The sequence below is a fragment of the Lynx rufus genome, unplaced genomic scaffold, assembly GCF_022079265.1.
Source record: "Lynx rufus isolate CCGP_SWC_20201006 ecotype Redwood Valley unplaced genomic scaffold, mLynRuf1.p SCAF_2, whole genome shotgun sequence".
Taxonomy (NCBI): domain Eukaryota; kingdom Metazoa; phylum Chordata; class Mammalia; order Carnivora; family Felidae; genus Lynx; species Lynx rufus.
In genome coordinates this window covers 117985037-118011978 of record NW_025814834.1, presented here as the reverse complement: position 1 = coordinate 118011978, position 26942 = coordinate 117985037, and the positions used below count along the sequence as shown (strand labels likewise).

Sequence of the window (26942 nt, the reverse complement as noted above, 5' to 3'; positions counted from 1 at the left end):
AGTCTCTGACTGTAGCAAGTTACAGGTTTTGCGGCTCAGTCCTTGTAATATTTGGTGTTTGGCACAATTCAAAAGTTCCCAGTTCTACCCCGTGGAGACGTGCCTGCACAAAGCCCATCTCCTTAATGGCTTCCTGGCTCCATTTTAAAACCCTTTCATGCAAGTGACCCCATTTCATTCCACCTTTCAGATTCTTTTTTTTAACAACAGGAAAAGAGGTCTAACTTTCGGGACTGATGTAAGTTTTTCGTAATTTCGGCTAGATACCAGTTACATGTAGCAAAACTCACTGGGCGGTGCACTTAACATTTGTGAACTCTATGTTCAATCATTCACTGTTCGAAAAAAAATGTTATCAAGTGAAGATGTTATTTTATTTGTTAGGTTTTATTTAAAGTATCCGTTGGAGTTCGAACTCTCATTTCATCTCGTTTCTTAGCTCGTCTAAAAAGGCCCCAGTGGCGCTTGAAACTTCTCAACCAGAAAAGCCTCATCGTTTCATTTTTGCAAAAGACACCAAATACAAGGCGGCACCTCCCTCACCTCCTTCCAGACGTAGGGCAGCCAAGCATCTCAAGACGACCGAGACTTCAGCATGCACGGCGGAGGTTCCCTTTTTCTCAGCGCAGAGCTCTGGAATCGCGGGAAACCGTGCTCTCGTGCCGCAGGCAAATGGGGCAGCTCGCGCAGGTTTAAATCTAGCACTCGCCACCACCTCAGGAGACTCTGCTTTGAGCGGGATTGGAACCGAGGCTGCTACAGGTACAACGCACGTTGAGCACTAAAGAGCTATGAGCCGGCTTGCAAATGCCGTGCTTTAAGCGGTCCTAAAGGCCTTCATGATATCTTGCTGCCTTCCCCCCCCCCCCCCCCAGAGCTACAAGTCTAACACCTTTTTCGTTCTTTCCCGTTCTTTTTCCTTCCTTCTCCTTCAACTACGATACAAGACCCATTCTCATCTCTCCGGGATCTGGCCCCTTACGGCTGCCAGGCCGCCGAGGAGGTCTTGTTGACCCAGTACGCGCCTCCGCAGCTTCCCTGCCTCCTCTTTGCGGCTCCCTTTTCCCTCCACCTGCTGTGGGCCCCCGGCCCACGCCGACCCCCCCCCCCCCCCCCCACCGCACTGAGCACGTACGCAGCGGAGCCGAGCTGAGCGCCGGAAGCTCGAGCCGACGGGTGGCGCGCGGTTCGTCTTTCCCGTTGCTGCCGCTGCGGATGCTGCTCACTTAACTGGATGGGTAAGTTTGAAAAACAAATTTCCGCTTTGAAAAGCTTTTCACTATTTCCATTCTCGGGGTTCTTCAGTTCCTCAAGGGCCTAAAAGCTAAAGACGACCAAGTAATTTACAAGTCCCAGGGGAGCGTCCCGGTGAATGTCTGACCCTGTTCTTGGCGTGGGGACATTAGAACGACCATCGACCCGACCCCTGCCGTCGTGGAACCTCCCTGCCGGGCAGAGGAACCCGGAGGAAGTGGAAGCACCCCACCAGCCTCGAAGGTATCTCCGAATGGTGGGCTCTCCTTCTGACCAATTATGCCCTTCCTACTTCCTCCAGGCCTCACATTCGTCCTGGGTTAGGGGACGAGTGCCGATGAAGGGTGGTCTGATGAAGGCAGAGAAGGGGGAAGCGTCACCAGGCGAGCCCACCGGGACGTGCAGCTTCCCTCGGGCCCCACTCGCCTCGGCCCCGGGGAGGAGCAAGGCAGAGTGGGGCCGCTGGACTGCCCTTTTGTCTTCGGAATCTCTCACTCACGGTTTTCACGCGATGAACACGCTTTGTCAACTCCTCTCCGGTTTTCCGAGGCTTTGGAACTTGTTTCCTTGTCTAGAGTGCGGCACGTCCCCGAGGTTAGCAGGTACTTACTACCTAAGGAGGCAGGGGAAGGGTGGAGCGCTGTGTCTCTGTGGCGCAATCGGTTAGCGCGTTCGGCTGTTAACCGAAAGGTTGGTGGTTCGAGCCCACCCAGGGACGGGCTGGTTCACTTTTGGCTCAGTTCCGCGTGTTTCCTGCTGTTTAGTTAGCACCTGCACATTTCCTCACATAAAGTACACATTACTGGATTCTGGGCCCTAGCCACCTCACAGCACCTAACCGTTCAGAGCCACCCCCCACGTCCCAACCTCATTCTCTGACGGTATCTGCTGGCCTATGAGCTTTATACCTCTACAACGCCAACTTCTCAAACAGATAGAAGAACCCGGGTTCTACCTAGTGTGGTAAAACTCTGTAGTCCGCCCTGAAAGATTGGACGAGGAAGTGAAACTTTTTGTGACTTCCATCTTTTTTCTTTTTTTTTAATTTCTAAACATGATTGCCTTCATTGTTCAAACTGCTTGCCTTGGGAAAATTGGTCCGGGGGCTGACATTTTTTTTGAAAAAAAAAATGCTAATTGTTCATTTTTTAGAGCATTTTAGGTTCACAGCAAAGCTGAGGGGAAGGGACAGAGATTGCCCACACCCTTCCTGCCCTCCCCCCCCCCCACACACACAAATAGCCTGCCTGGTTGTCAACACCCCCCACTGCAGTGCCTTTGTGCCTTTGTGACAATTCAGGAATCTATCCAAAGTCCATAGTTTACATTAGGGTTCACTCTTGCAGGGTGGGTTTGGACAAACGTACCCGGAAATGTGTCCACCGTTATAAGTATCACACAAAGTAGTTTCACTAGCCCAAACATCCTCTGCACCCCCTTTCTGGCAACCACGAATCCTTTTCCCGTTTCCGTAGTTTTGCCTTTTCCAGAAGGTCGTGTAGTTGGAATCACACAGTATGTAGCCTTTTCAGATCGGCTTGTTTCACTTACTAATACGCACTTAAGATTCCTCGATGTCCTTTGGTGGATTGGCAGCTCATTTCCTTTTAGTGCTGAAATACTACTTCATATTGTGTGTGTGTGTGTGTGTGTGTGTGTGTGTGTGTGTGTGTGTGTCACAGTTCCTTTATCCCTCCACCTGTAAGGGACATCTTGGTTGCTTCTAAGTTTTGGCAATTGTGAGTACAGCTGCCTTGGCATCCGTGTGCGGGTTTCTGTGTGGGCATAACTTTTCAACTTGTCTGGCTAACAGGGAGCCCGGACGCTGGCTGCTATATTAAGAACATTTTTAGTTTTGTGAGAAATTGCCAGACTGCCTTCCACGGTGGCTGTACCATTTTGCGTTCTCACCAAGCAGCAAGTGAGAGCTCCTGTTGTTCCCCCATCTTCGCCAGCCTTTGGTGTTGATGTGCCTCGGTTCTTTTTCATGGGGAGTAGGAGGCCAACCATGGTGTCCCGTCCCCAGGGAGTGCCTGGATTTGGGCATTGCTCTATCAATAATGTTGTGATCAGTGGATCCTCATCATCATTGTCCTCTGCATTTGTTTGACAGAGGCATTTCTTCCACAGTATGTGTGATACTTATTTAACCTCTTCCATATTACTTTTGAAATTGAGTTGGTTTTATGGTTTTATGATTACGAATTCCTGTACACATATTTTTGGCCACTTGTGCAGGTATTTCTACAGCGTACAGAACTGGAAGTGCAATGACTGTAGTATAGTGTTCATATGCTGCTAATTTGGGGAAGTCCTGCAAACTTGCCTTCCACGGGAGCAGTACCAAATCACAGTCCAGTTTATTTCCCAACCTATCAATGTGCCGTTCTTCATTACCTTGCCCACACTGCAATCTTCCTGAACCCCTTACACATAAGACTTTTTTCTTTCAAGGCCCTGAAATCTCGCTCAGCATTAGATTCATTTTAGTCCACCTCGTCCGTCCCTAGCACCAGCAGCTCCTGTGTGTGTACTGATGTCTCTGCTTCCCCTGAGCTGTGATCATCGAGAGGAGGACATCGAGAGAGGGTTTTCCCTTGGCTGGTAACGAAGAACCATTCCACGTCCTGGTTGGCCAGGGTTTTCATGCACTGATCACCCAGCCCCAGCGTGGCTCTGGGCTCCTCTGAAGGCTGCCTGTGCCCATGCCTCAAGGGAAGGCTTGTGGAGGGAGGCTCCTGGGCTCCGCTCATTACCTCCCTCATTGACTGTCACAACACTACTATCTCCTTTTACGTTCTAGTTACATCCTGCCTGTGGCTATTCCTAGTGGTGTTTCCGTTATGACGCTGATATACAATTGAGTTTAAAAAGAAATTTACTAAGTAGAAGCTGTAAATCAAAGTATGGAAACTCTTCGGTAATCGGTGATAAAGGTACATGGCTGTGGCCAGCTATGAAAGTGCTGTGTTCCTTAATGAGCTTTGAGAAGCATGATTTTTGTCTCATTTTTATGCGATCTCCTCTGTCCCCCTTGTCACTGCAGGCGCACTCCCTCCTGCCCTGAGGCATTAAGTAGGTGGGAGGGCCTCAGCTGTCTGCTCCACACTTTGAACATAAAAGGCACACTTGACGGGATTTGTTTTCTTTTGTTTTTGTTTTTGTTTGTTTTGGGGAGCCTCTCTAGGGAACTTCCTTGTTCAGACCATTAAAAAGAATCAAGATTTAGTAAACACTTCCGTTGGGAGATGTGACTGCATCATCCCAGGAGCCATGGAGTCTGTTTCTGGGGAGGACTAAATCGTTTTGTTCTTTCTCTTCTTCATTCCGTCCATTAGTTGCCAGTGTTAAAAGTAGGCCTTACTTTTAACCTTCTCTTTCTTTTCAACATCAGGGAGGCTGAGCCAGGAGGGGACGGCAAATCTTGGTGAAGGCTTCTCAGTGCGCGCTGGCAGGCTGGCCAAACACGAGGGCTCTGGAGGCAAACTGCCTGGCCCTGAGTGCTGGCCCTCCCCGTCACAGGGCTGGGCCCCTTGGAAAGTCAGACCAGCCTTTCAGTGCCTGAGTGTCCTCACCTGCAAGCAGGGGTGCTGATAACCTACACCGTCTCGGGGTTGTTATGGGGACTAGATAGGTTATGCTCGGTACAGCACCGAGGAACTGCGTGCTGCTCACACGGTGACGCTTGCTCGCTCGGAGAAAACTGCCAGTATCATTGTAACTAAGACTTCCGTTTTCACTTCTAACTGCACCACTGCTGACTTTCAGCATTCCCCAGAATAAATGAGGAGTGTTAAATGGTTCCCATGGGCTCTCCGCCTCTGTATCAGTGACCAGCACCTGGAAAACTGGTCGCTTGATAATTTCCATGGTGAGTTAACTGACGGGACAGTGCAGCAGGGAACTGGATCCAACTTGATCAAATTCTCGGACCTTGGACAGGCGTGATGAGTGTTCAGCTCCAGGTAGACAGTCTTTTGCCCGTGCTTCTAGCAAGAGCTTTTGATATCCAGTCAGACTTACCCGGGGGGTATTAAAAGAAAACTTCAGCTATGCACCAGTGACCCCCCCCCACCTTATTTTAAGAAAAAAAGGAGGAAGAAAATGTGATTTATCTGGAAATTGTAGATTTCACCTTTCAGTGATGATGGAGTATTTGTAGCAGAACAGCAATCGCCCTGAAAAGAAATGAATGAAGTTTGAATGGAAGGAATTCTGCTTGAAGATTTGGAGAACTATCAATGCAGATAGGACCCACCAGTCCTTCAGCTCAAGGGGAGAGATGAGAGAGAAGAGAAACTCAATGGAATGAGACTAATTTTCTGCGTTATCCCCTCAGGGCATTTGCCAGTTCTTGGCAGGAACAGGAGACTGAGAAACTGGAGAGAGGGAAGCTACTAAGAGTCAGAGAAAACAACATGTTAAGTGATCTCATAGGTCTGGACAGAGAAGTTGGGGGGCCGGGGGGTGGGGGGGGGAAGAGGAAGGACATATGGAACTGTCCAAGGATTCAGACTTGAGCAGCCAAGATCCTGGAATGGGTTAAGTGAGCTGGGTGCTTGGTACAGAAGTTCCCCACAATACATTTGCAAATTAAGCTATGTGCATCAAAGGGGCTTGGAAGGCCAGCAGAGTGTGGCTGAAAGAGAGTGGAATTTGCAGCACTACCGTGGTGCTTAGGGGATAAAAACTGAAGCTCAGGATTCATGGAAGAGGAGGGGCCCAAGGAAACATACCAAGGTCGCAGGTGGGAGCCCCGGACGTCTGCAGCACAGCAGTGTGAGCAAACTAGCTGTAGATTGAGGCTTTCCCTGAGGGCGAACCAGCTGCAAATCAGCTTCGTCAAGGATTAGAGGTGATGCGCCCCTCTGCTGCCTGCTGGGGGAGAAGGTGAAAGATCTTCAGAGAAACAACATCTCCAACCTGGCTGTCCTTCACACCACGGGTTCATCATTCAATCACAATATTCTAGGATTGTAAAGGAAGAGAAGCAAGAGAAAGAAGGCAAACCGTAGAAATTGCCTCTTGAGATCTTGAGTTCTCAGATAAGAACTCAAAGCGGTAGGTTTTAGGGGAGCCTGGCTGGCTCAGTGGGTAGAGCACGTGACTCTTGATCTCTCTGGGTTGTGAGTTTGAGCCCCACGTTGGGTGTACAGGTCACTTGAATAAAATTTCTTTAAATTACTTAAAAATCAGGGGCACTTGCGTAGCTCGATCGGTTAAGCATCTGCCTTGATTTTGGCTCAGGCTCAGGTCATGATCTTAAGGTTGGTGAGATCTATGGGGCAGAACCTGCTTGGGATTCTCTCCCTCTTCCTCTTCCTCTGCCCCGAGCTTGTTCTGTCTCCTTTCTCTCTCTCAAAATAAATAAATTGAAACTTGAAAAAATATATTACTTAAAAGTTAGAAAAAAAAAGATAAAGTGGTATGATTCAGCTGTTCAGAAAATAGATGACAAGATAAAATATTTCATCAGAGAAATAGAATCTAGTTTTAAAATCACGTGAAAATTAAATATATGTAATAGTTGGCATTTTAAAAAAGTCAGCAGGTCAGTTTAACTGCAGCTTGGACTCAATGGTAGAGAGAGTATTAACCTCAAAATTTGTAAGTAGAAAGAAACTCTCCAGACTGAAGCATACAGAGCCAAAAGGAAGAAATATTAAGAGCGTAACAAAGATAATGAGCCATGTCATGAAGTCCTAACACGTGTGTAATTAAAGTCTCAGGGGTTGGAGGACCAGAAAGTGGGGCAGAAACTATATCATGGAGAATCAAAGAAAAATCATGATGGTCTTTCCAACCACATGTGCAAGAAGTTCGGTGCACTGCAAGCCAGGTAAGGACAAGAAGGTCACACCCTTAAACTGCTGAACAACCAAGGGCAGCTGAAAACAATCACAGCAGCACCCAGATTGGGGTGTGGGGAGGAGGGGACACTCCTATGACATCGTCCAAAGATTGGGAGCTGAAATCTCAGCAAAAACATGAAAAAGAAGAGCTCAATGAAGGTCTCAGTATGAGAGGACCCTCAGTATGAAAGACCTCAGTATGATTTCCAGCCACCACGTACTGCCCCCGACCCAGTATCTTTCAAGGGTGAGTGAAGTGAAGACCTTTCCACATAAGCTAACGAAAAAGAAATGCAAAGTGCAAAAGGTAACTCTTCAGGCAGAAGTAACTGCACAGGTCACAGGGGAACTGTGCAGAAGGAAGGAAGGAAGGAAGGAAGGAAGGAAGGAAGGAAGGAAGGAAGGGCAATGAATAGGTAAAATATATGGCCAAGTCAAATAAATATGACTCTCTGAGCAATGGTAATAATGCCTATGTTTTTAAAATGTATGTTGAGGCGCGCCTGGGTGGCTCAGTTGGTCAAGCGTCCCACTTTGGCTCTGGTCATGATGTCATAGTTCACGAGTTTGAGCCCCGCGTTGGGCTCTGTGCTGACACCTCAGAGCCTGGAGCCTGCCTCGGATTCTGTGTTTCCATCTCTCTGCCCCTCCCCTGCTCACGCACTGTCACTGTCTCTGTCAAAAATAAATAAAATAGATAAGATGTATTTTGAAATAAAATTAATGCCAATAACTCAAAAATGAGGGTAAGTGGAGTTAAGATATTCCAAGTATACAGTGCAATATTGTGATAAACGTGTAAATGCTTGTACTAACAGCCAGACTAATATATGCAACATATCCATCAACCCGGGAAGTTTCCAGGCAAATTATTTCAAAGAGGGAACCACTCTTCTCTGCTAATACTTCCTGGAAATGGAATCACCCAGGAGTATCAGATAGGTACATATAACTATGCGAGGGGCTTATCCGTATTACCGCCTAAACCATAGTTTGGATGTTTTTACTACAGAGTACTTAATCCATTCTAAACGTATACAAGGGTTTGTGTATCACCTCTGTTGACGGGCATTTGGGTTGTATCCGGTTTTGCCTAGTATGAATGATGTTGCACGAACGTTGGTGTAGAAGCCTCTTTGGATGTTGGCATTCATTTTTCTGGGGGAGTGAATAGCAATATTCCTAGGTAACGGGGCAGGTCAGGTTTTTCACTGTATGAGAAACTGCCAAATATTAGGAAAGTCGTTGTGCTAAATTACAGTGCAGTCAAGATCACGCAGTAATACCGTACACACTCCGATGCGGGAGGGAGAGAGGAAACCGCTTTAAAAATACCTATTTTTCTAGGCTTTTCGTCTTCACTTTGTTCCCAGTGCTGAAGGCCCCCCTGAAAGTGGCTGTGGTCACACCGAGTCTCACCACCAGCCTATTCGGGAGACTCCAAGGCAGCCCACCCAAGAATCACTCAAAACGCCAGGTAGGAAGAGACCTTCCCTCCCCAGTCGTGGCTCTGCCACTCTTCCGCTCGGTGCCACTCAACTCGGTTTCTGGCTCTTCCTTTTCATCCCTCTGGTCCGTGACCGAGATTTCACTGGAGCGTGTTGGCCGCGGACCTCCTGTCAGTGGCTTTAAAGCAGCGCAGGCAGGAGCCCGAGGGACCCCCTTCGCCCAGAGGACACCAAAGAGACTCCGCTCTGCCGGGAGGGCCGCGGGGCGGCGCAGAGCCAACGGGCTGGCGGAGGAAGAGCGCGCACCCGACGTCTGCCCCGGGGCCCCTCGTCCTAGAGGCGGACACCCTGCGTTCGGTGCGATTCCCGAGGCCAGGCCGCTGAGGGCGCTAGGGTCCCGTCCTCGGGGGGCGGGGGGCGGGGCGGCGCGGGGTCCTTTGCCGGGGCCGCTTGGGGGGCGCGGGCTCCTCGCTCGCAGGGGCGCGGCTGTTTCCAGGGCCTTGGGCGGTTCGAGCGAAGTCGGCGGGCCCGATAGTTGTGGCCGAAATGCCGCTTTTGGGGGTTAGAGCCGGAGACCAGGCCGCCTGGCTCGTTTCCGTAGTGTAGTGGTTATCACGTTCGCCTCACACGCGAAAGGTCCCCGGTTCGAAACCGGGCGGAAACAGCTTGCTTCTTTTTACCACTACTCCCCCCCCCCAACCCCCCCCCATCTATTGTCCTTTAAACCGCAAAAAGAACGGGGGCCGGAGTCCCACCGCCACCTGAAAGCCTTCTCAGCACTCGACCACCAGGCCTGGCCGCTGTGTGTCTGCTCCCAGTCACCTTGGAGAGCGGGCCACACCCACTTAGTCACTCCAACAAGGGCACGCAGGACGAGGCCCACTTCAGGTTACCTCTACTTCCACGCATCCGCTGGCCTGCTCATCTGGCGCCTCCGTCTGCCCCACGGGCTCACAGCGACCGTGGCTCTGAAAAGCAGCACGTTCTTCCCTGGGCGGCACACTTGCGCAACAGGTGTATTTATTTGCCTGACAGAACGCAAAGAACACAAACCAGCTGCACCTGGGACCCGAGCCAAAGACGCGTAGGTGAGGCGTTTCAGGCTCCACCTAATGAGCCCATGGGGACACCAAAGGAGCCCGTCCCCGTGCCGTCATCAGGACAGCTCTGGAGCTACTTCGGAAGTCGCCAAGTAGAGGGACTCCGCCCCTCCCCTCCCGCTGAGAGCCGAGTGCGCACCTTACCCATCAGCAAACGAGGCTCAGAAAGAGAGCACGGCCTTGGCTCTGCAACACACACGGCTCCAGCTGGACTAGAGTGTGGCACAGGCCAGTCACCTTGTGGTCAGGGCCCAAGGGGTCGCTGAGGCTGGAAGAGGTGGTGAGCAGCAGGGCAAGGGCTGGGAGCCTTGTGCGGCTGCATTCAGCCCTGCGCCGCTGGGAATCGCCTCCGCTTGTGCTCTGTCCGCCTGGGAAATGTCACCTTGACTTTCAGGGTTTTCATCTGCAGGGGCCGAAGCAGGGATCCTGTGTGGGTGGATTCCCCCGGGATCGGATCGGTGGGATGGGATTTGGATTTTTCACCGCTACTGCTCAGGTTCGATTCCAATCCAGGAGACTTTGTGGCGCTGTCTCCATACTTAGGATTTGCCTTTTCATCCCCCAAAGTCTGGTGTGCACCCAGGGACGCTTGCAGAAGTGGCTGTGCACTGAGCCCCTAAAATACGGGAGGTCAGGAGTCCGGGTCCTTGTAATGGCCAGGCTGGGAGAGGAGAGCTGGGATGAGAAGCCAGGCCAGCGGCTCCCTTCCATTCACCTCAGAAACCCAAGGTCTCACTTCAAGCGTTTTCCTCTAAAGAGAACCTGGGACTTGACTTTGTCACTCCTTTCAAACAAACAAACAAACAAACAAACAAACAAACAAACTTTGAAACATACCAAAACAGTTGCCAGAATGGTCACATCCTATATCCCTCACCCAGGTGCACCAGTTAACATTTCCCCACATTTGCTTTCTCATTCTCGCTCCACATGTACAGACAGGACTTGTGCAGTCATCTCCAGATGATTGTTTGGTCCGCGGTTGCTCCTTTGCCTTGGGCAGTGTCCCGCAGAACCAGCTTCTGCAGGACCTTTCCTCCAGGGCCAGGGGAGGGCTTTGTCCTCTGGAGGAGAGCCCTCCTGTTCCTTCAGGAAGCAGACACCTGTTCCCTTCAGGCTGTAGAGAAGCTTCAGGCAGGCAGGCGGTTCTTCGGCTCTCCTGGAGAGGGCAGGCCAGGCGTGCCCTGTGCTTGTAGGAACACGTCCAGGTTGTCGTGCCCCCAGCACCGGCTGCCCTCCGGACTCCTCCTGGTGGCTTTGGTGGGCAGTGGATCTAGGGTGAGCCTGAGCTCTAGAACCCGCCACCCGGGGAGAGACCCTTCAGGGAAGTGCAGCTGCTGCCCCCTGGATCCTCCTGCCCTCCAGGCTCTCCTGCCCTGCAGGGATCTTCAAGGGTCCTGGCCCAACAGAAGGTGAAGAATCCTTTCCCCGTGGTGGGAGGATGAGGGGGAGCGGGTGGGAAAATCTTCAAGGGGAAGGGGAAGTTTTCAAGAGCTTTCCAGGATTGTCTGCCTCGGCACTGTCAGGTAGGTGGCTGCCCTGCGATAATGGTGCTTGGTCTTATCTCGTCCTGTCCTTGAGCTTGTCCTGGCTCCACTCTGAGTCCAAGCAGACACAGGCAACCTGATTTGTGGTGTGTATTCAGTTGAGCCCCTTCCCCAAGTGGGGTAGTGACTGAGCTTCTATTTCCAGGACCCAAGGGGGGCGTGCAAGGACGCTATTGATGGGGTTTTGTCCCCCTCACCCTTTTCTTTCTCTGCCTCCGCCCTTCCTTCCTTCTCTTTCTTTTCTTTCTTTCTTTTTTTAAAGATCAAGCGTCCCATGCTCTACGGATTGAGCCAGCCAGGCACCCCTCCTACTTCCTTTCTTGCTGAATCTGTAACCCGGGAAAACAGACAAACAAAAAACCCTGTTTAGATGTAGATAAATTGCTCTCCGTGCACTCAGGTACAAGGGGAAAACATCAAGTGGATAGTAAGGATGAATCTCGAATACGTTTAAACACTTTAAAGGATTTTAATAATTTACATATAATGGCATAGAACATGTTTATATCATGTCATATTTCTAAAGAGGACTTTTTGTGTGCATCCGACTGGTTTAATAGTTGTGGCCTAAAAACTGTTTTATGTTGTCTTCCAGGTTTTCTAATAATATAGAAAATATTGGTAGATATATTCTAGTTTATACAGGTCTTGGATTTATTTTCTCTTCAAATTCCTGGTGACACTTAGCCACCTAAATTTCCTATATTGGTTTTACTGGCCCAATAAGCGCACTTCAATTCCAATAGTATTTAAGGAGTTTATACAATATGAAATTATGTGTTTCAGTACATTAAAGAGATCCTATAAGATTTGTAAATGGAGAGTAAGTCTTAGAAGTCTGGAACTCATAGTGACTTAATTATTCTTACAATATTTTGGGGTAAAGGTTTTTAGGTATCTTATATTTTTATATTCCACGTGCATTTCTCCATTATGCGTCGAGTCAATTTGCAATTTTAAGACCTACTGTTATCTTTACGTTCTTCCAATGATATTAAACTGAGTTAATTAATGTATCATCTTAGCCTAGAACTTTTCTAAGTAAGAGAGAAAAAACAAAACACTTTTAATATAATGCTGCTGCACATATTTAGACATCATATAGAGTAGCTGTGGGCAACAGGTTCAGAGGAGGTGTGGGGACCTTGAGGAGATATTGGTGAGGGTGAAAAACACATGCAACGTCTGCTCCAGGAAGTAAAGCGCTGTCAGGGAATGGTAGGGCAACTTTAAAAGATATGAGTGATCAGAGTTCCTGAAAAGACTGGGACTGGGGGTAAAGAAGCAATTTTTGAGGAGACAACAACAGAAGGACTTCCAATCATTATAATGTTTGTAAACCCACCGATCCAAGGAGCCGAATGAACATGACGAATGAGCACAAGAGACAGGAAGAAAACCGTATCTAGTCACATCATAATTGTATTGCTCAAATCCATGGAAAAAGAAAGCAAAAACAAAAACAACTGTGCAGAAGCACCCAGAGGAAAAAGACATGGTACGTACAGAACACAAAAGTAAACGTGATGTCAGTTTTCTCCCCAGAAGCGGTGCAAGTGAGAAGGCAATGGAGCAGCATCAAAGTCAAGGTGGAATTCTATGCCTCCCCTCCAAAAAAGGCTTTCAGAAATGAAGGTGAATGACATTGGAAGACATACAAATGCTGAAAGACTACATCACCAGCAGACCCACACCACAAGAAATGTTAAATCCTCCAGGAAGGACACTGATACCAGATGGGAATCTGCATGTAGCCAAACGGATAAAGGACAACAGAATGGTAACCGCATGGGGAAAAAAAAAAAAAAAATATATATATATATATATATATATATATATATATATATATACACGCACACATATATACGTATATATACATATATGTGCACCCACACACATATGGTTTTTAAATTATTATTTAAATCTCTGAAAAAAACATGGAGCAGATGAAACGAAAGTGATAACGATGGGTTTTGGGCTTTCTAACATGCAAAGTGAAACGCGTGATAGCTGCAGCCTAAAGGTGGGCAGGGGAGTAATGGGAAGAGGCATGGGATCACTTGGAGGGAAGCTGGCAAGTTACAGATGTATATGTTATGAAGCCCCAAGCAGTAGCTGAAATAACAAAAGAAAGAGTGACAGCCGATAAGCCCACGGGGCGGGGAAGTCGGATCATACAAAAACCATGTAAACGCTATGTTATTAGAGCAATTGCTCTTCTAGGACTCTACCCTGTAGAAATGTTGGTACAAGTGACCAAAGATGTGTACAAGAATGAGGACTAAAGCAGTGTTTGTAACCATAAAATTCTAGAACCAACTTAATGTAAAGAATCTAAGGAAGGGGCTAAATAAATACTAGCACAAACAAAGGGTGGAAGAAACTGCATTGTTGGAAGGCATTCAGAGGGTTCTACTCTTTCGAGGACTTCTGGATTCCCAGCGACCGGTTCTCCTCCAGAGCTCTCCCGCTCTCATCCGTGAGGACCTTAGGTCCTCTGGCTGTGCGCGAGTGCCAAACGCTTTCTACGTTCTAGAAAAGAACTACCTCGTCCCTGGGTGGGCTCGAACCACCAACCTTTCGGTTAACAGCCGAACGCGCTAACCGATTGCGCCACAGAGACCTTCGGGAGAGGAGGCCCCGCCCACAGCCCGATAGAGAGCACGCAAGGCCCTCAACGCTAGGAGGAGCCACCCGCCTGCTGTCTGAGGCCAGCGGCGCCTGAGGGAAGCTGAACGCCGCTGGGCTCCCCGGACGGCTCTTCCCTTTTGTTCCGCCTTCACCCGGCCTTCGGCGGGGCCGCTGCGGCTCCCCTCGGCTGCGGTCGCTGTGGGGGAAGCTGGAGAGCCGGCGGGGTGGGGCGTGGTCCAAAGGGGCAAACGCCAAGAGAGAAGCGGGAAAAGAGAAGCGGGGGAGGCGTGGACGCGGACCACGAGACTTCCTAGGGCGCCTGTGCAGAGCCACCAGCCCAATCCGGGGACAAGGAGAATGGTTTTTGATGGTTTTTCTTCCTCGCGTGTCAGAATGGAGAAGAAGGGAAGGAGAATCCAAGGGCGGCCCGCAGTTGTCCGGGAACAAAGCAGCGCGGAAACTGGAATGACTTTGCGGCAAAAGTGCTCGAGCGCCGGCCGGGCTTGTCATCGGGCTGGTGGCGCGCCGTGATCGTATAGTGGTTAGTACTCTGCGTTGTGGCCGCAGCAACCTCGGTTCGAATCCGAGTCACGGCAGTATCTGGAGCACTCGCCGTTCCTCTCTTTTTACTTTGGGTTTCAACCTGCCCCGGCTGCGCCCCTTACCTGGGGGACAGAGAGGGCCCCGTGCTTTCCGCTGGCCACCCCGCGCCACCACGTCTTCACCCGAAGGGAAGGGAAGGAAAGGAAAACTCGCCACAGCACTAACCTGGCGACCTTCTCCGTTCCGTTGGACTCTGACCTCGAGTCAAATCAACTAAAGGGCTCATCTCCAGCGCCGCTCCAAAATGGCACAGTCCTCGATGCCCTCTACCTGTCCAGCAAGGAGCCTCATATGGTGGGCTCTAGTTGCTGCCAAACGGCGTCTCTGTGGCCCTCAAAATCTAAAGGGCCTGAAAGACCACACAAAAGGTTCCATCACCTAGGTGACACCTCCTCCATAGACCTGTTTGTCGGCTTGAACCTTGGCCCCTGCGAATCAATCTCTGCCTCCGCGGACTTTTTCCATTCTTGGCTCTCTATGATCCTCCTTAACCGTCTTCACGGTGAGCTCCCTCGTTAACTTGCGGTGCGCTCGCAAGGCTTTTAAATGCCTTCGGGCAGCCGCTTTCCACGCCAAAGGGTATTCATCGGGATACCACCTGGAGTTGTGGTCGTGCCACATCTTTGTCAAGAGTGGGGGTGTCCCTCTCTTTATCATGTTGCCGTGCTGCTGGGAGTAGTGCTATCTCAATGTGACTTTAGTATCCATTTCTCTGAGGGCTGAAAATATTGAGCACTCTTTTACGTGCTACGTCGGCCTTGTGTATCTTCTTTTCCCGAGGATCTGTTTCATGTCTTTTACCCATCTAAAACACTTGAGTTGTTTGATTTTTTCTTTTAATTAGCAGTTTGGGGGAGCTCCTCACACATTATAATGACAGGTTAGGGGGTTTGTATGCTTTCTCCCTTGCTTGCTTGCTTGCTTGCTTGCTTGTTTTGTCAGATGGGTTTTGTGAGCACCTTCTCCCTGTCTGTCGCTTGCTGTTTTCATCGTCTTCCTGGGGTCTTTGGATGAGAAGATATGGTTAATGTTGATGAAGTCTAGGTTATCATGTCTTTTCTTTTAGACGTATTTTCCCCCTGGGTCTTGTTTACTAAATCTTTGCCTACCACCTAGTCACAAAGTGTCCTCAAAAAGTGCTTTATACCTTTACCTTTTATGTTTTATGAGGCACCTCCAATTAACATTTGTGTGTACTGTGAGGTGGAAATGAAGCTGTTTCCCTCTCCCCCCCCCCCATATTGAACCTATTTCCTTTCTCCGTTGAACTGCTCTTCTTGAAAACGAATTCACCAGGTCAGCTGTGGGTCCATTTGTCTGTGTGTGTCTCCCGATGCCACTGGCACATTGCACGGTACTATAGGGGCTCAGAGTAAGTCTTCAAGTCCGGTAGCGTAAGCCACACCACCCACACAACCACCCGTTTTGTTCTTTTTCACACAGCGCAATACACTTGAGACGTGTAACAACTCATGTAACCAACACGCAGGTCCAGACATGCCGTCACTTCATCCCGCTCACTTCCGTGTGGGACACAGGATTCACCCCCCCCCCCCAGACGTAGCGGTTACCCCCCGGTGGTCAAAGATCCTCTGATGTACCCCACCCTCCGGGGAGAAGGAATCTCCAGTTGTCTGCGGGGCCGCTGAACAGGCCAAATGTCCGGTGGGCACGCTGCAGGGGGAGCAGGCTGTAGGGCGGGGCGGGACCCGGAATCCAGTCGTTCAGGGCCGCCGGGTCTTCCTTGAAAGCCGTCTCGGTCCGCGCGCCGCCTCCGTCGCTGCGTCCCTCGGAGTCCTTTGGGGGATGTTGAGGACCGCGGGGTCTCACGCCGGGCGGGGTCCGCCCCTCGCGCCTCCTCACGGCGACCTCGCATCCGCACGCGGCCGCCTCGCGAAGGCGAGACTCCCGGGCAGCTCTGGGGTGCGGCCCGGACCCGGCCACTTGTGGACCTGCCAGCCCTCGGCGTCTCCTGCGGGCTCTTGCTTTGGAGAGAGCGGGGAGGGAAGGACTCCTGGGAGGACGGATGAGCTCCCAGAAAGCCCGAGGCCTTCCAGAGCGCAGGGGGAAACTGTCACTCTGGTGGGAAGCAAGGAGAAGGAAGGGCTCCGTCGGTTCCCTGGTGGTCTAGTGGCTAGGATTCGGCGCTTTCACCGCCGCGGCCCGGGTTCGATTCCCGGTCAGGGAAGCGGGGCTTTTTTTTTTTTTTTTTTTTTGGCTTTTGGTTTTGTAGGTTGGTTGTTGGGCTTTGGTTTTTTGGTTTTTTTGGTGCCCCAATCTTCCTTTCATCCCCGGAGCTGTGCTGGCCGTCATCTGCGCTGCGCACCGCACCGACTCTTCCTTCACCTTCAGCGCTCCGGGGAAAGGACGCCAGGCCGCTCTACACGGCGCACTGTGCTTGCTGGGCTCCAAGTCAGCCGCCCCCAGGAGTGGCCTCAGAGGGCGACTAAGCATCTGGCTTGGGTTCACACTGTCGTGCAGAGGTTCAGATTCCTGTGGGGCCGCTCCAGGGACGCAGATCCGACCGAGTTCTGGAGGCCAAGCACGTCGCGGTGTTGCTGTGGACCCCTGGACACCGGCTGGTGGGCCGAGCCTCTCAGCTCAGTCCGCGCATAAAAGGCTTACTTGGCGTTTGGGAGAGGTGCCTGGACGCGATACCCTCCCGGCCTGAGAGGCAGGGGAGGGGAGCGGTGGGAGGGGAACGGGTCCTCCTGGAAGGCTGTCCCATTCGCAGACTAAGCGGTCTAGCGAGGTGATGTTAAGTGACCCAACAAAGGCAGCATGTCAAGTGCGCACAAAATGGAAAACTGTTGTCGCTGCCGTAAGCCGGGGTAGGAGTGAGCATCAACACCAGGATGTCAAAACGATGACGTCACAGTCAAATCCGTTTCTACAAGGGCTGTTGCATTTAACGCCCCCGTAGACTCTATACACCAGGCCCTGGGCACGTTTTCCTTTTTCCCTTCGATACCGGCTCCGAAGACCTGTTGGGGTACGTGCGATGTCCACTGTGAGGCACGAGGAGAGCGAGCGAGGGCAGGGGGAGTTGCTGCGGACCTGGACTGCAGAGGCGGCAGCGCAGGGGCCGCGGGTCGGTGGGTGTGGAGCCGCTGCTGAGAGACCGACCGCTTAAGGGGGTGGGGTGGGGGGCGGTTAGCGGGCAAGGGGTGGGAGCGGGGAGGTGGAGGGAGTCGCCTGAACTCTTTGGGGAGAGTGGTTTGGAAGAAGGGCGAGGGTTGGGGGGAGGGGGAGGGCGGTGACCCTGAGCGAACCAAGCGGGGACCGAAGTGTGCAGTGTGCTTGGCGAGCCCACGCTCACACCATAGGGGAGAATCGTGGCCCCGAAGGTGGTCTTCCCGGAGCCGAGGCTCGGCTGTGGCCCTCCCGTTGTCCTGGCGCCTGCGGTGCCCTCAAGCGCAGCGAACTCAGCTGCGCCCCGCCTGTTGGTGGGGGACCGCTTTCGGTGGCCTCTCCATGTTCTCCCCCTGCTCTCTTAGGTGGTAGGACTACTTCCCTTGCTCCCGTGCCGGCCCGCCGGAGACGCTGTCCTCGAAGCCGGAGAAAATTGTCCCGTGCCTCTTTCTACCCCTCTTTCTTTAGCACCGACATTGCGCGGGGTCCAGAGAGCCCTTCGGGAAACCTTGGGGCTCACGTCCTCCCTCCCTCCCTCCCCTCCCCCACAGGCCTATACAGGGGCAGGGGGTCCCAGAATCCCTTAACCCGGTAGGTGGGGTTTTTTTGTCTTTTGTTTTTGTTTTGTTTTGGTTTGGTTTTTTGACCCTGTGTACTTTGTGGCTCTTTCTCCGTAGCGTTGTCAAACCGAGGGCCAGAATTACCTTCTCTCCCTTTTGTTTGTACTCACACCCCGGGCTCATGCGCAGGGTGGCATCAAGTGACCGCTTTTTAAGAGACTGCCTGGACGAAACATGGATGGTGTGTTGGAGATGCAGAATATAACCTGGTGGGCAAGAGGCACCGCATGGTTCTCACAGGCTTCCCTTCTCTAGCGTGTCACTCCAAGAGGTGCGGGATTTTTAAATTCATCCCTGCCATCTGGGTGATGCTGAAGGCATAGTTTTCAAAGTCAGAAAATACAATCTATTTCATGTTGGTTTAAGAGGTGCTTTGTGTGTGTGTGTGTGTGTGTGTGTGTGTGTGTGTGTGTGTGTGTGTTTCTTTAAGCTCAGTTGGTACCTTTAAAAACATAGAGCCTAAAGGCAGATGGCAAGCTTGCAGGTGCCAGCACAAAAAGTGAAAATAGAGGCATCAAAGCTCCTTACGTTCCTAGGTGGATTGCCAAGATAGCTTCTTTTGTCTTCTGTTTGGGGACCTTGAGAGCGAGGAACACGGAAGACACAGATGCTTTCAGTCCCAGGCTCACTTGAGAAGTATTAGAGGAGGTCCCCACTACATTAAGGTGGGACCCTAAAGTCCTAAGCCCTTGGGGGTAGGAGTGATGCCATGTAGTCCTGCTGCATCACTCCTACCCCCGCAAGTCCCGGGGCTCTTTGGACAAGGAAGGCAGCCTTGGCTCTACAAGCAGTATAAGGAAAAGGAAAGTTTAAAAAGCCCATGAGAATGAATGAATGAATGAATGAGAGAGCAAGCAAGCAAGCAAGCAAGCAAGCGGCGGCTGGCTGGCTCACTGGGTAGGGCAGGTGACTCCTGATCCTCGGGGTTGTAAGTTACGGCCCCACAGAGGTTACTTGAAAATAAAATCTTTAAAAGTACAATAAAATAAGGGCATCTGGGTGGCTCGGTCAGTTGAGCGTCCGACTTTGGCTCAGGTCATGATCTCACAGTTTGTTGGTTCAAGCCTCATGTCTTTCTTTGCACTGACAGTGTGAGAGGCCTGGTTAGTATTCTCTCTGTCTCTGTCTCTGTCTCTGTCTCTGTCTCTGTCTCTCTCTCAAAAATGAATACACATTTAAAAACAAAATAAAATAGAATAAAATAAAAGGCCCATGAGGAAACTGTGGCCATGGGCCTGACCTCTAGTGGATTTAGCCTTGAGTACACATAGCCTGGGTAGTCTGGGAAGCCTTAGGACGCCAAGTTGGTGTGGTCTGTTCCCTAGCCAGTAACAAACCCCAAGGGCCTGCCACAGGGGAATATATTCAAAGGAGAACATACTCATCCGAGGGCTGTAGAGGGCTATAGAGGTACCCACCTTCCAATAACACTTCCAGAGAATCAGCTAGCATCTAGAACTCAGTTATAAGACATAAGAACAAAATCTCATGGATCTAGAATTTTAGAGATGCTTCTATCAATCCTCGTATCAAATCAGACATGAAGATGGAAATTAGGAAATATTCTGAGTCAAACAAAACTGAAAATACTGCATCTCCTGCACAAGGTGTGGTGAAACCAGTCTTCAGGGGACAATACACAGCCTTAAGTGTAAATCGAGACAGTTAGGGCTGATTGCCAATGAGCTAAATCTCCATCTCAAAGAGTTACAGAAAGAATAACAACAACAAGGGCAGGTAGGAGTAGAAATTATATACAAAAGCAGGACTTTGAAAATAAGAAACAAAGCTAAAAAATAAATACAAAGAAAAAAGAAAATTAGAAATAAATATACAAAAGAGAAAAGTCAATGGTTGGATCTTTGAAAAACACTACTCTGCTAAAACTGGGAGGAGGGAAGAAGGAAGTCACTACTACTGAACTGGTAGACTTAAGGAAACAATAAATGGATATTATAAACACATATATACCAACCAATTAAAAGACTTAAGGGAAATGTATGTCTTGTAGTAATGATTTGCGCGGAGGGTGGGGGGAGGACTAGTCCCACAACCTTAAAAAAATTTTTTTTTTTAGAATTCAAAAATCTTCCTGCAAAGAAAGCTGAAGGACCAAAAAAGTTCATTCGAAAAAATGACTCCAAAGCCCAGAAATTTTAAAAGCGTCAAAAGATGGCAGAATTCCCCCAACTTATTTTTATGAGTTTGGATTGAAACCAAAAACTTCCCAAAAGGCAACATGAAAAACAGAATTACAGGCCTGACTTATTGCTGAGTATACATAGCTACAAACATTCTTCAAAATATTGAATCTAGCTAGCTAGCTATCTAATGTTTATTTTTGAGAGAGAGAGAGAGAGAGAGAGAGAGAGAGAGAGAGAGAAAACACGGGTGGGGGGAGGGGCAGAGAGAGAGGGAGACACAGAAGGCACAGAGCCCGAGCAGGGCTGGAACCCACCAACCCTGAGATCATGAGCTGAGCTGAAGTCGGACGCTTAACCAACTGAGCCACCCTGGACTCCCTGATTCCAGATGTATATTTAAAAATATGACAAAAATTGGTCTTAATCTAGGAAAACAGTTGATAATCATTAGAAAATAAATTAAGGGGCACTTGGGTGGCTCAGTCGGTTAAGTGCCCCACTCTTGATTTCAGCTCAGGTCATGATCTCAGGGTTTGTAACATAGAACCCGAGTTGGTCTCTGTGCTCACAACTTGCAGTGCTGAGCCTGGTTGGGATTCTCTCTCTCCCTCTCTCTCTCTCTGCCCTTCCCCTGCTCCCATGTGTTCCTGTTCAACCGCTCTCTGTCTGTCTGTCTGTCTGTCTCTCTCTCTCTCACTCTCTCTCAAAATAAATAAACTTAAAAAGAAAATAAGTTAATTCATCATATTAGCAACTTAAAGGAGGAAAATCATAATCACTAAAACACAGAAAAGGTGTTTGAAGAAATTCATTATCAGTTTATGATTTTTAAAAACCTCTTAGCCTAACAGGAACAGAAGAGAACAGCCCTAATCTGCTTAAGGGTAGCTTCCAAACCAAAAACAAACAAAACACCTTCAGCACGCATTACAGTTGATGATAAAATACTGATCTGTCCTCCCCCACCCACCCCCCCCTTACCCGGTCAGGAACCATCAGAAAGCAGACGAATAGGCCACCTTGACCATTTCTCTTCACCACTGTCGTGGAGATCTTAGCCAGTGAGAAAAGGCAAGAAAAATGATGAGAAATGAAAAATGAAAAATGAATACTATCATTATTGGCATACATGAAATAAACTGCTGGAACTATAAAGAGAATTGAGTGTATTTTTGGTACATACACAAAATCAGAGAAAGGGGGCTATGATGAGGATTCAGAAAACGAAGGTATTGAAAACAGTATCAATGTTCAATGATCATAGCATATCATAATTCAATCCCAGGTACTGGGGTGGCGGGGGGGTGGGGGAATATGATCCCTACCTCCACCATAACCCAAATCATTTCAATGTGGACCGGACACCGAAATGTGAAATGAACTCACAAGTGATTCCAGTTGCTATTAACGTAGCAGCGTATTCCTGTGATCTCAAATCTCAAGGGTAAGCAAGGATTTAAGAAATAAGACAAAAAGATGAATTCTTAGTGACGAGGCTGATCAAGTGGACTACCTCAAGAATCTCTGCTCACCAAAGCACAGAATCAAGGGTAAAAAGTCAAGTCACAATTTGAGCGAATATACTTGGCAGCCAAAGAGATTTAATGACTGCTTGCAAAACAAGAGGAAAAAGATCGACCTATAGAAAAGTCACCACGGTGGGGGGTGGGGGGAAACCTTATAGGAGAAAATTCAAGTGGCTAACAAACGTGTAACGGTGCTCCAATTCATAACCAGTAAGGGCTTTACAAAGGAAACCCCAATGAGAGAACATTACAGACAGGCAAATAACACCACTACTAATTAAATGGGGGTAGGGGACTAGGGAGAAGGTTCTGACCTGGTAAAGCATGGGAGTAAAGGGCTAATACTATTTTACTTCTTCATCTGTGTGCGGGTTACACAGGTGTGTGCATTACAATCAGTTGTTATGCTGTACACGCAGATTCTGTGCATTTTATGTATCTTACAATTTTTCAACACCCCTCCTCACACACACCCTGATGAATCCTATGAACAGAGAGAAGGTGGTTGAGATTCCAAGATTTTGTTTCACGAAGAAAGGTGAAACCACATGCCTCCAAGGACATCCCTATGCAGACCAGATCCATGAAGTTGAGTTTTGGGTTGATGTGAAGTCAAAGAGTACTCTCCCAGAACCAACCGTGATGGAAAATAATCTGTGAAGGCTAAATGCCTTTGGTTGTGTCATTTGAACACTCTGAAAAGGCTGTAGGCGGGAGCCATAACCTTTCAGATCTCTCCTCTGCTGTCTCATTGCTTAATTCACAACCCACAGCTCCTTTTTTCTCCTCTCCTTTAAGCTCTCCAAAATATTCTCTTGCAGTCCTGCCCTTGTGGGGGTCTCCTCCCCCCCCCCCCGCGCCTTTCCTATATCTTCTTCATTGAAGATGGAGGCAAGAAGAGGGGGAGGAGGAGGAGACCGCCTGAAAACGGAACAAGTTTCTCACAGGCCCGGGAGAGGGTAAGGCAGGGAGGCAAAGACATGTGTTTTGTTTGTTTGTTTGCTTCCTTCCCAGCTAACAGTCAAGGGGAATTTTGAGGGGTTGTTACAGGCTTTAACATCTTTACTCCATCCAGCAGGTAAGTCATCAGTTTCCTTTATGTAAATCAGAACTCCTCCTCCCTCCCCAGGGCCCCACCCTTAGACCCTCATTCCTGTTGACAGAGAAAATTGTGTGTCACAGCTCAGAATTTATTCGTTAAAATTTCAGATTTCCAAGAATCTAAAAATAAATTAATGACTAAAACGACTTCGATGGTTCCAACACAGTATGGCCATCGTTCTGCCCTCAGAAGTAGAAAGACAGCCTCAGAATAACAAAACTCTTGAAATTGAATAAATCAAGTTTAGTTTTAATAACGGAAAGGGCGGGGGGCGCCTGGGTGGCGCAGTCGGTTAAGCGTCCGACTTCAGCCAGGTCACGATCTCGCGGTCCGTGAGTTCGAGCCCTGCGTCGGGCTCTGGCCTGATGGCTCAGAGCCTGGAGCCTGTTTCCGATCCTGTGTCTCCCTCTCTCTCTGCCCCTCGCCCGTTCATGCTCTGTCTCTCTCTGTCCCAAAAATAAATAAACGTTGAAAAAAAAATAAAACGGAAAGGGCGGGGGGAACTCCTCCCCCCCAAATCTTCGATTTTAAGCTACTGTTAGAGGAATCCGCCAGAGATTTTTCGGATGAAAATTAATCACCCGCAGTCTCCAACGCAGTCACGCACTTAGTACCCTCAAATGGGAATCCTTTCGAAGGAGCGTCCAAGAGGTAGAAAACAAACCCGGATCAACAGTTCCCAGAGTCTTCAGTTCTTTTTCCCTTATTAAAAGTCTACTTTTCGGGCTAACACCTGTTGGGGCGCACTGCCAGGCACGCGGCATCCTCGCCGGAACGGCCACGCGCCCGCGGGACGCGCGCAGGCGGCGGCGGCTGATGACCTGAACCTACGCGTTTACAGCAGCTCCACGCGGGTCCACGCGGGTTCCTCCCTACCAGCCTCCACCTTTATTCAGGCTCAAGGGTGTCTGCAGGGCCCCGCGACTGCTGTCCTCCCGAGACACTTTGGTGTCTCGATCCTCGCTCTGCACTGAGACGTGGCCCGGCGGCCAACCCAAGGCCCAGCACGGGCATCGGTGACCTGGTGGCTCTTTGGGTTCCGCGGCTCCCCCAGGGCGAGGCTGAAGGTAACTGTGGTCTTAGATCCAAAGAGTCTAAACCGCAGACCCCGCGGTGTCACCTGCGGGGGGCGGGGGGCGGGGGGCGGGGGGCAGAAAGGTACCAACCCGGGAGCGAGCTGGTCGCCGCGCGGCACGCCAAATGCACTTACGCATTTAGGCACAACCCCAGTGTAGGTCGACTGCTTAGTCAAGCTTTCTGCTCAGAAGCCACCCTGCGGAGTTTGGTTCTCATTTTCCTACTCCTGGAAGCCAGAATCACGAGATGCTCGGACTTGCCTTGTGCAACAGGTAAAGCAAAGAGGAGGCGCCTCCTGAAACGAGGGGGCGCGGCCAAAAGGAAAGCAGGGCAGGATGCATTGGCCGGGAATCGAACCCGGGTCTCCCGCGTGGGAGGCGAGAATTCTACCACTGAACCACCAATGCTTCGCTCCGGGCCAGGTGCGTGATGGGTCTGTGGAAACAACCTCCAGAGCGACTCCCAGCTAGGGCCCCGGGCGATTTCAAAGGTTCCAGAACAGGTTTACGCGGTCGTCTTTGCAGCACGGAGCTAAGTCACCCACAGGCACTCGAAGCAAAGGCTTCAGAAGGAGACTTCCATCCAACACAATTTCAAAATAAACTGTTTCGTCGGCTCACACCACGACTCTGAGAAAGGCTCTTCCCGACTGGCCAACAGACCCCGGCAGGAAAACGCCGGAAAGTCATCCAGACCCCTTGATGATGACCCTGAACCTTCCACCGTCAACCTCCAACATGTCACCCTAGACAGTCTGAGAAAGTAATGTGACTTGCCAGCTTAGGCAAGTAAAATTCTAACTCGGGGAAGAAATAAGAAGCAGAAGTCGACTGGCAGTAGGAGGAAAGGGCGGGAATCTGAACCGAACTAATGAAGAAACGCATTTTGGTCAAGTGAGTTAGGGCTTTGTTTTTGTTTTTTGTTTTTGTCTTTTTTTACAGGAATAAATGAGTCAGTCTTGTAATCATTATAACAATAACACTCTGCTGTCTTTTACGGTGTTCAAAGCATTTAATGGATATGAGATATATCATAATTACGAAAAGGTTCATATTGAGCTTGTGGCTGATGATTGTTTTGGAGATTCTAATCTGAATTGGACCCCCTGTTGCACCGAGCTGTAGCATTGGTGACTGTGAGATGTATATGAAGAACAGGTCTTGGTGTACTGGCTTTATAAGGAGCAGGCTAATTTTTAGAAAAAATATCGATGGTTGAAATGTTAACATGTTGGTCCTTTGATGATCTTGAAAGATAGGAGAGTTCCTTCCCCAGTTTTCCCTGGGGAAATTAAACTGAAGCTAGGAACTGGAGAGCTCCCCCACCCTTCGGACTAGGAATCATTATGACTTTTTGAAGGACAGGAGCCACAGAGGTGCCATGACAGGTCTCTTGCTAGAAGAAGGCAAGCTAGGTGGAGGCAGAGTCATAAACTTGAGCTCAATAAGGAAAAGGACCATCACCTTGACCTTGAAGAGCTTTGGCTCCCTCTGCCCTTTGCCCAACATCCGGGACACACACCGGCTCTGGCCAACACACTTTCAATTACCGACTGCATCAACCAGGGGTATGTTTATCCCCACATCTCTTTTGAAACTACAGACCTGCACCTTCTGATTTACAAGTCACTGCCTCCTATGCATCTCAGAGTCACAAGTGCTAAAACTCAAGGCACCAGGGAGTTCCCTGTCAGCATCACACACCACCCTCTGTACCTCTAAGATCAGACCCAGGCACAGTGTGTCCCAAAATGTAGCAGTGCATTATCTTGAGTGTTTTAGTCAATCATCAAAACAACAGCCAAATCAGTTCCTGCCCTCACAAACATGTACTCCCACCACCACCCATTCTGTTGCCCAAACCAGATCTTGCTGCCCTCTTGGGATGTACTCTCTCACCCTCTTGGCATGCAAATGCATGTCGAGTATCATCAGTAGATAGTCCCTAACTACTGGGTTCACTGCTGGCTTACTGCCACTTTATGAGTGCACCCTTCCATCCATCAGCTCCTTCCTCATTTAATACAACCAGATCCAGCGACCTTAGAGCCAGTCTAGTTTACTCCCATCCATTTGCCACACTGCATCATGAGTGACCCTTCCACAGCCTAAATCTGGGCATATCTGTAACCTAAAGCCACCCATGTCCTCAGATTCCTTCACTATAGTGTCTTGATACCTATATGACATGTACTCTACCTCTGCCCATCCTCATCATCTAAATATCTCTTGCTGATTCTCAGGACTGGCAACAGTGAAGTGCTTGACAGGTCAGGAAGGATCTCACCTCCAGGTGCTGGCTTCCCTCCCCAAGGGAATGGTTTCCCACAATGCCCTCTTTGTTCTTCCAATTCATTTCATTCTACAGGTCTCCATTCAGAAGGCTTTTTTTTTTTTTTTTTGGAAATACTTTCCTGAGTATCTGAATTGAGTGTGTGATATGTCCACTTTTATTTTGACATTTTTAAAAACTTTTTAAGTTTATTTATTTTGAGAGAGATCATGACCGGGGTAGGGGCAGAGAGAGAGAATCCCAAGCAGGCTCTACACTGTCAGCACAGATCCTGATGCCAGGCTCAAACTCACAACCCGTGAGATCATGACCTGAAACCAAGAGTCAGACACTTAACTGACTGAGCCACCCAGGCGCCCAGATTTTGACATTTTTCATAAGAAAATGATTCATATTCATGGGAAACCTAAGTTGTGTATGTGAACAAAAGATCAAGGGGTATCATGGTGTCCTAGTATACTCTATATTCTAAGGATGTTAGACAATGAGAGAGAGAGAAGCAAATTGGGAAACTTTCTCTCTCCTCTCCTTCACAAATACACACATGGACATACTTGTGGGGTATAAGTTTAGCAATTCCCTGAGCTTGCATCACTGGGTTAAAAGGTTTAGGG

The 26942-nt window shown here is 49.5% G+C and overlaps 1 protein-coding gene and 6 non-coding genes across 7 annotated transcripts; 5 read left to right on the top strand and 2 right to left on the bottom strand.

Annotated features, from left to right (window-relative positions):
* Nucleotides 1-1325: 1325 nt before the first annotated feature.
* On the top strand, nt 1326-9120 carry LOC124514257 (uncharacterized). Its single transcript, XM_047082290.1, has 2 exons — nt 1326-1497; nt 8454-9120. The coding sequence occupies exons 1-2, from the start codon at nt 1373-1375 to the stop codon at nt 9118-9120; spliced, it is 792 nt and encodes a 263-aa protein (XP_046938246.1). The 5' UTR covers nt 1326-1372.
* Nucleotides 1899-1972, top strand: TRNAN-GUU (transfer RNA asparagine (anticodon GUU)). Its single transcript has one exon. It is a non-coding gene; the product is annotated as a tRNA-Asn (tRNA).
* A 25-nt stretch (nt 9121-9145) lies between the features above and the next one.
* TRNAV-CAC (transfer RNA valine (anticodon CAC)) lies at nt 9146-9218 on the top strand. The gene has a single exon. It is a non-coding gene; the product is annotated as a tRNA-Val (tRNA).
* A 4532-nt stretch (nt 9219-13750) lies between these two features.
* On the bottom strand, nt 13751-13824 carry TRNAN-GUU (transfer RNA asparagine (anticodon GUU)). The gene has a single exon. It is a non-coding gene; the product is annotated as a tRNA-Asn (tRNA).
* A 532-nt stretch (nt 13825-14356) lies between these two features.
* On the top strand, nt 14357-14428 carry TRNAH-GUG (transfer RNA histidin (anticodon GUG)). Its single transcript has one exon. It is a non-coding gene; the product is annotated as a tRNA-His (tRNA).
* A 2123-nt stretch (nt 14429-16551) lies between these two features.
* TRNAE-UUC (transfer RNA glutamic acid (anticodon UUC)) lies at nt 16552-16623 on the top strand. The gene has a single exon. It is a non-coding gene; the product is annotated as a tRNA-Glu (tRNA).
* Nucleotides 16624-24372: 7749 nt separating this feature from the next.
* TRNAG-CCC (transfer RNA glycine (anticodon CCC)) lies at nt 24373-24443 on the bottom strand. Its single transcript has one exon. It is a non-coding gene; the product is annotated as a tRNA-Gly (tRNA).
* Between the last annotated feature and the right edge of the window lie 2499 nt (nt 24444-26942).